This window comes from Micropterus salmoides, unplaced genomic scaffold, assembly GCF_014851395.1.
Source record: "Micropterus salmoides isolate LMB-PRFRI ecotype aquatic unplaced genomic scaffold, ASM1485139v1 Ms_hic_scaffold_2, whole genome shotgun sequence".
Classification (NCBI taxonomy): Eukaryota; Metazoa; Chordata; class Actinopteri; order Centrarchiformes; family Centrarchidae; genus Micropterus; species Micropterus salmoides.
In genome coordinates, this window is record NW_024041150.1 from 50365392 (window position 1) to 50374377 (window position 8986).

An 8986-nucleotide genomic window follows, 5' to 3' on the forward strand; every position below is an offset into this window, starting at 1 on the left:
CAGGGAGGTGGGCTGTGGTCTTGAAGGGCAGCAGGACAGACTCCGCCCCCTCCTCCACCTCTACCTGACAGACTGAGCGGACAACAAAGCGCTTTAAATCAGACCACATGAAACTGCATCAATTAGAATACTTCGATAATAATCAATATTAATAGATGAAACGCAAACAAATGTTTAAAGTGTAATTTAAAGTTTTGTAAATAAATGTTGACTCTTGTTTGTAAATAAAATGCTTTGCTCTCTGTGTGAATAAAAGAGCATCAGTCAGTTGTGACTTATATCCTGGCTATTATTTGACATTTACCAGTGTGTCATAAAAAGAGTAAGTTAAAAAAAATAATAAAAGTAAGTACAAACAGTTTGTTAGGCCAACAACATGTCTTTAGAGTTTGCACTAAAGACAGTTCTGTGTTCACAAACATTTGTAGTTGCAGGGAGAGTCAGGGCATCACAGAGAGGTCACAAGTTAACATTTGGATAACTAAATACATTTGCGCTGTGGCTAGATATATCTAGCAGGTTATATCCAATAGCATAGTTTTTATGGTAGGTATTAAGTGGAGTTTTCTCTCATACATCCCTGATGATAATAATAACTTTATTTGTATAGAACTTTTCAAAACCAAGTTACAAAGTGCTGTACAGTATAATAGTGGAAGAAAATATTACAGAAATCTGTCAGTGCTCAGAGTGTGATTAGAAAGACGAAAGGGGAGCGTATTTTAACCAGTCTGAACACAAAGGGGTAAATAAAACATTGTTTGTATTAGGTAAAAGTCAATCAGATGAATGTTTGGAATGTAAAACCATAGAAAGTGTAGAACTGTTTGTTGGACATATGGTGATGAGATGATGAGGCTAAATCAAAAGATAAGTCAGACACAAGGAAGGAAATTGAACCGTGAAGGTTTATAAGGAACATATCGGAATAATATTAGAGAAATTACTTATTTTAAATATATGATAAAGTGAAGTCCCATCAAACGTAGTAAACGCAGCTACAGTAGGTGGCGAATGCACCTGGCAAGAAGCTAGATTGTGGACTAGAACAACTTCCGGTTCAAGCGGGGATCGAGGAAACGACAAAGAAGAGCGCCGAGTGCTTTGACGGCTCCGACAGTCAGAGACCAGGACCAAGAGCGGGATGGAGGAGGACAACCAGGACCCGGAGCCCCGGAGCAACAACGTCCCCGGAGGACAAACAGCAGGCTCGAGCTCTGATAGCACCGATGTTCAGGTCAGTGTTCATGAACACAGCTAGCAGCTAACAAGAAGCTAACGTGGCGTTAGCTCGGCCTGGTTCCGACACGTAGCTTCATATTGACTGTAAACAAGATGTAATGTAGCAGGATTCAACAGTGGAGCCATCAGAACCCCGTATCTCTACAGAACCCACACTTAATGTGACGGTCGGAACCGGAGAGGAGGAGGAGGAGGAGGAGGGAGGAGGAGGAGGAGGAGGAGGAGCAGGAGGAGGAGGTCTCTTGTAGCATGTAGCCTGCTGCCTGGGTGTTAGCATGCTAGCTAGCTCAGACTGGACAAAGCTGAAGTTTACTGACAGTTAAGGGAAACTTACTGTTCGACCGATCCTCCGTGTTCTGCTCTTCTCACTGTTGTGAAAGCTGTTGGGTGTTTTAGATAGTTGCCATTTGAGATTTGTGAAATCTTTACTCTGTTTCCAGCTGGAAAACAGAAACATGTGGTAACTACCACCTACTTCATGGCTCTTGTGGTGGGACAGAATTGCGTACAAACAGTGGGAGTGCTGATGACACAGTCGATAAGACACGTGCCTTTGGTGTGAGAGACCCAGGACCAAGACACTTAACCACTAGTTGCTCCAGAGGCGTGCAACCTCTGACATGTATAGCAACTGTAAGTCGCTTTGGATAAAAGCGTCAGCTAAATGAATAAATGTATAAAGGATTGTTTGTTAAGCTACAGTATTTTTCAGTTAACCCTTCAATACCTTGGGTGTTTCTAAAATCTGATCAGACTGATCTGGTGCATCACGACAGATAACATTAAACTCAACTGCAAAGAGTTAGGCCTACTGATCTGATGATATCAGATGATATCAGCGTTGTGCCAGTAGAAATGATCCCGTGAGCAAGACACACAGTAATTGTTCGTGTGCTGGTGTTTGTTAAACGGAGAGAATCGTGCTGCTCTGCACTGAGAACTGTGAGACTTTATAGTTGGCCTACCAACACAGTGCACATGTGCAGACACAAACTCCATCAAAAGTCTCTACAGCTGTTGACAGCTGACCCAGCTGTGATCAGCTGCCGCCACCATCAGAGGAAAGGACGTCTCATGTCTCTAAAAACATATTTCCTAGTTCCTTCTCTCCTCGCTTGGTTTCCTTGGAAAAGACGCAAGTGAGGGAAACGTGGATGCAATTAAGAGACTTGAAGCACCCCTTGTTGATGTAACAGCATCTACTTTAGCATTAATGACTCAAAATTATCTGATTCATCTGTGACAAACCTTTCATATAGGGACAACAAACCCAGAATAAAGTGCAGTGGCACTGGGGCTGATAATGTGCAATTAATAAAACTATTTACAGTTAATCATAAAACACAGGGATAGATGTTATCTGGTTTTATGCCAAGCAGACACGGTAGAAATCTTCCATTACGAAGCGACACTAAACGCAACAATACAGATGTCACACACCAACGTAAGTTTCGGTTACTATCCACATGTGGCACACTTCAAAACTGAATTACGGGTAAGTTTATTAAACGCGGCGACTTTATGAAACGTACTGCTGATGGAGAAAGTCAGCAGAGACACATAAAAGGAGAGAGAGACAGAAAGAGGCGGAGCCAACCGGCGTGTTTGCAGAGACCAAAGGTGCAGGTTAGGTGTGTGAGTGTGGGGACAGGAGCAGATTCGAGTAGTATAGTAGATGCACTGTCTAAATAAGAGCTAACGGTCCAGTGAGCGGGTGGGTTGCAGTTCTGTCTCTCTTGTGTCGCGTCTCAGTTTCAGAACCATTACAGACTTGGTTACTCTACAGTTCTTTATTTGTGAAGTGTCTCAAATACACTGCAGACGGGAGTCTCTGTTAACAGTGACAGATCAATAATGTCACGGCAAACATAATCGGACATTGAAGCAGCAAAACTAAAAACTGTACTTCACGCGACAGAGGAAACTCACCTGAGGAAAACTAATCCAGCTTTTAGCTTCTAAAATATTTTTTTTTAGCTCTATGCAGCCCGACCAATATGGGATTTTTAAGACTTATACCAATTTCGATGATCGAGCATTTTAATATCCAAGGTGCCGATATTCGCATTTCCCTTCTTTTTTTCCAGAAACAATAACATAAACATAACATTTATGAGACCAAACTAAGCAGAAAGACACAAAGCAGGAAAAAAAGTACAATAAAAACTATAAAATTTTGATAAATAAGATTCAAATGTTTAAAACTACTAAAAAGATATAAAAATCCATTACAAACTACAGAGTAGCAATGTGCAGCGTTAGAGAATATTTAGCAGTGATGAACTGATGTGAACACAGCTACTCTACATCGTTGGTTCTGCATGCTCTGGTAGACTCCGATCAGCTGATTGTGTTGTGGTGCATTTGTGGAGGTGTTGTTATGAAGGGATTTGCAGAGCGCCCTCTTGTGGGCAAACTATGCAACACTCGTGACATGAGTGAAAGATCCTACTGTTTCTTTAATCATCATTAATCAGCTGTTATAAACACCAATAATGATTTATCTGCAATTAGCTCAAATCTGCCGATAATATTGGTAATTTAATATTATCTATTTCCTGTGTGTGAGGTTCACTCATTAATATTAATACATACTGACGGCATGAAGAGAAGGACGGCAAATTCTGACAGAAAAGCTTAAAAAAGTAATTTAACCCAGCGCGACACTGTCGTTTGTTTTGTTGAGGTTCACTCAGAAAAATGATGTTGTTTGGTGGGTAAAACGTGCGCACAGATTCAACGCTTGTGCACCAGAGGAAAGGCGGCACCGGAGCTCAACCCCCCTTGATTACTGCAGGAAAGCAATCCTAGCTAGTCACGTGGTGCGGAGGGACAAATTTGCAAGACGCACAGGATGACCCAGGTTAATAATTTTAATTCCCTTGTTTGAAAAGAGAGTAAACCAAATCCACTTGTGCTTAAACATTCATTTAGTCTACACACAGTTAACGAGGCTGCCAGTGAGTTAAAAGAAATAGGACCTTAGCGGTACACTGAAAGATTTATTGTTTTATTTTTCCATACCGTGTTTTTACGTGTAACATCCACACGCTGGCGCACATTGTTTGGCGCAAATGACACGTGATGTGACTATACTCGTATTTGCTCAACTGAGGCAATTTAAATATAATTTGTCCTCCTGTTCACCTTATTTATGAGAATAAATTGCATTGCATGCAAGTATTAATTAAAGAGGTGGTATTATACTCATTTTCAGTTCAAAATCCTGTTTAGAGGTTGTACCAGAACAGGTTTACGTGGTTACACCTTATTTTTTGTCATTCTGCACATTGCTGCAGCTCTCTTTTCACCCTGTGTTGAAGGCTTCGTTTTAGCTGTGGAGTGATACGTCTTGCTTTCTAAATGATCTCTGTTGGGAGTTGCACATGCACAGTTCCTTAAGGACTACTAGCCAATCAGAAGCAGAGATAGGATAGTCAGCGAAAAGACGGTAAACTGCTTCGATTCAGCTGTAGGCTACATGTTGCCGACCAGCTTGGCAGTTAATAATCTGTAACAAAAGTATCTTTCATCCATAAAGTTTTAACTGAGCTCTGTCTCTACATCACAGTAACAACTTTATGTCCACTGACTGCCTGTGCTAGTGTTTGGAAGGGAGAGTAGAGCTGTGCTGCATCTCTGTGAAAATAAAGTTGAAGTAAGGCTTGACTACAAACGAGCGGTTTTCAAGCTGTTCAGAGCAGAGTTTTCTGTGGGAGACGAGAACTCCCTTTGGGCTGGACTTTGGGCTTTTTCACTTTGCAAACCTGTTACATGCACAAAACAGATATATTGTCTTTTGGGTATTATTGTCTTTACACTTGTTAAAGCACTTTTTAACTTGTTTTTGAAAAGTGCTCTACAAATAAAGATTATTATTATTATATATAACTCTATAATGGAGAGGGAAAAAGCCAAAAAGCATAATAACACCTCTTTTAATATTATTCCTGATGAAACTGTGCAACATATTTGAGGTGTTCTATTGTTAAAAACTGGAATCTCCATTTGTGTGTATTTTGGGTCCACTGCAAATTTTGTTTTGTTTTTTTATTGCGCTTTTCAGGGAAAATAAATTAAACAGATGTTTGTTTGTTCGAAAAAGGCTTTCATCTGTTTTGCAAATTAACTTTTTAAGATTTTAAGTTAGGTTTTATTGGTCTGTGATGCTCAGAGGTAATATTGCAATATTGTATTTTACACAATAGTATACATTTCAATGTGTAAACCTTTCTTGCCATGTGAGTCGCTTTTTCTCATTACTCCAATTTATGTGCGTACGCATGGCTCAGCTCTGTGAAAATTCTGTGAGTTCAACATGGCATCAGGTGAGCCACATGCCAGCTTGTTAATGACGTAGCTTTTCAAACAACCAAAACCAGTTATACCCACCGTGTCCACGTCTTGTAACGCAGTAACAAGTTTACCAAGTGAAGATTGTGTGAAACATGCCTTCATAAGACGGCAGCTACCCCCTTTTTGTCCAGTATTAAGCTAGTCCAGCCACTAAAGCACTTGTTTTTGCCCATGTTGGGCTCAGATTGTTTGACATTATGGAAAAGATCCCTATATCAATCGAGCGTTTATTAAGGACACACACCTGGTCCAAAAGACATAAATACAATACAAAACAGACAAACACAAAACAGTGAAGTTCCTATAGAGGTCTATGCCCCCTCTGTGGACACACCCCTGCATTTGGTTGCTCGCTACACCATGACATCTCACTCACTATCTTTCTCTCTGTATGTCTCTGCTATAGAAATGGAGAAGAAGAGAGGGACTCAAACATCACCGCTGTCTACACTGTGAGAAATCCTTCACAACATCTGTATCTTTAAAGATTCATCAGAGAGTTCACACTGGAGAGAAACCGTACAGCTGTGACCAGTGTGGGAAAACGTTCAGTGTATCAAGTAATTTAAAAACCCACAAACGTATTCACACTGGAGAGAAACCTTATAGGTGTGACCACTGTGGGAAAGCTTTCACTACATCAGGTGAACTAAAAAACCATGAACGTGTATACACTGGAGAGAAACTGTACAACTGTGACCAGTGTGGGAAAGCTTTTACGCAATCAGGTGAACTAAAAATCCACCAACGTGTTCACACTGGAGAAAAACCATACAGCTGTGACCAGTGTGGGAAAGCTTTTTCTACAGCAGGGAACCTACAAAGACACAGACATGTTCATACTAAAGGAAAACCATACAGGTGTGACCAATGTGAGAAAGCTTTTACTCAGTCAGGTGACCTAAAAATCCACCAACGTGTTCACACTGGAGAGAAACCATACAGCTGTGACCAGTGTGGGAAAACATTCAATGTATCGAGTAACTTAAAAAAACACAAACGTATTCACACTGGAGAGAAACCGTACAGGTGTGACCAGTGTGGGAAAGCTTTCACTACATCCGGTGAACTAAAAATCCACCAACGTGTTCACACTGGAGAGAAACCGTACAGGTGTGACCAGTGTGGGAAAACGTTCACCATCTCAAGTAACTTAATAGTTCACAAATGCATTCACACAGGCGAAAAACTATACTGGTGTGAACAATGTGGCAAAACTTTCACTACATCAAGTAAATTAAAAGCCCACCAACGTATTCACACCGGAGAAAAACCATATGGATGTGAACAATGTGGTAAAGTTTTCACTACATCAGGTTGCCTGGAAAAGCACCGACATGTTCACACTAGAGAGAAACTGAACTGGTGTGACCAATGTGGGAAAATGTTGGCATGGAGTACTTCCCTTAAACGTCACCAACGCATTCACGCTGCTTTGCTTTGAACAGTTTTCAGTACTAAGCAAGCTGTTTCCTCCTGCCCCCTTCTCCTGATAGCATACTGCGCTGTTGAGCCACAACAAATTACCGTGAGGGAAATTACTTTACCGCGACAGCCCTAGTGTTTTATTCAGAGCTTGTCTACAAACTGAGGATAAACAACAGTAACTTTAAATATTTAGTAGCATGTTTGTTATTGTAGATGTGACTACATACTGTCCTGCTCATCCTCTACTCACAATAATGGTCTGAAACTACAGCATGTTTGCTGGTTTATGTTTTTCAAGTGACAATGTAGCAGTCTGCAGCTATTTTCATTTATTTTCCCATTGCTTTGGCCAGATCTGCAATACTCTGGTTCTTGGTTAGGGATCATTTAGAGCACTTTGTTGTACAGAGAGTGTTGCTCTAACTCCTCAGCAGGGATTGAGTGCAGCTGGGTAATTCCCTCTGGGCCAATCAGGGTGTGCTGACGTCCATTCTGGAAGGCATAAGAAGAGGGGCGTACCTGCGCACTGAAGCATTGCGTCTTTTTTCTTGCGTCTGCGTCTTTTTGAAGCATCCTGAAACCTGTATAATGTGCGCGGAACTCACTCCACATACAGACGTCAGCCTATAGCTCTGTCCTTTGGGACCTGCTGAGATCGCTTTTGCTGTCTCTTTTGTCTACCATGGTAAGAAATGGGTTCAGAGTGGACATATAGACCATGGCACCACTATTTGTTGTTGTTGCTTTCATTTAAAACCCCTTGCCCATTCATTCTTTTTGTTTTTGTGTTGTATTTTAGTGTCCAGTTTTGTTTTTGGGGTTGTTGCTTTGGGAGTCTTTACCATGTATGAGAAACAACCTCATGTCAAACGATTCACCTGATTATGACAATGACTACATTTATTATTTTGACCAAACTGCTTTAAATTAATATTTTTTGATGCCCTAGCTTGCTCAATACTCAGGAATGTCTCTGTTCTACAGCTACAACAGCTAAAGCGCATTTCTTTTGTCTAATAATTATGGTTAAGGTAAGAGTTTTATCATTTATTGAAAGTCTTTTAACATTTTCTTTAATCTGCTGGTTTTATGGATTTTAAAATCTGCTCAAAGATCATTGGAGTTCAGCTGACAGACCTGAGCTCCCTCTAGCTCCAGAAGGCTGGACAGGTCATGAGTCATTCTGATTATGTTCTTAGTCAGGAATTCTGTTTAATACCCTCAGGACAGCGCTACCTCGCCCTCCCAAGGAAAACTAATAGATATGCAAATTATTTTATTCCTTCTGCCATCAAGCTTTTAAATACTGCAGACAGCGGCAGCTAGACATGTGCCAGGCATCGTAAACCTCTGTATTTATTATTTACTTAGTATTGTTATCTATTTATTTATTTAATCTTCTGGTGCCCAAATGCAATATGATGTCATTGACAGTGTTTCTGACTGCTTGATTGACTGTTGTCTTCTTGTCTTGTTTGATACAACTGGTAGGATAAAACTGAATTGCCCTACGGGGATAAATAAAGTTATTTTAATTTGAATTAAACAAGGTTGTGCTCTAAACTATTTGATCATAAACCCCATTGTATAGCTGTAAATGGTGATAAAACTGATTGTTTTATTAAATGTTTTTCCAGCAACCCTAAATCAAAGAATAGACAATAGAGTAAGTAATTTCCCTAACATTTTATTGTTGTTTTTACTTTTACTGGACACATGTAATAATGTTTTATACTTTCTGTGAATATAATCCAATTAATCTTATTTCCGTCCTGTATAGACACCTTATTTTGAAAACCGACCCAATTTGATAAATTATGTGGTTATCGTATCGCGTAATATGAAGCCTTCACAGCCTCTTTTCAGGTAAGACTCTTATACTGCAACACTTGTCTTTGTATTTAGAGAGAAACTGACAGGATAAAGTCTCTAACCTGATCAGATCGCACTGGGCCGTTTC

The 8986-nt window shown here is 40.2% G+C and overlaps 1 protein-coding gene across 1 annotated transcript in view; it reads left to right on the forward strand.

Moving 5' to 3' along the window:
• Window positions 1-8572, forward strand: part of LOC119912029 (zinc finger protein 271-like) — a 46170-nt gene extending 37598 nt beyond the window's left edge. Inside the window, exon 8 of the mRNA XM_038731002.1 lies at window positions 6005-8572. Within this exon, the coding sequence (XP_038586930.1) occupies window positions 6005-7042 (1038 nt within the window). The 3' untranslated portion in view covers window positions 7043-8572. The remainder of the gene's footprint in view (window positions 1-6004) is intronic.
• Window positions 8573-8986: the final 414 nt, after the last annotated feature.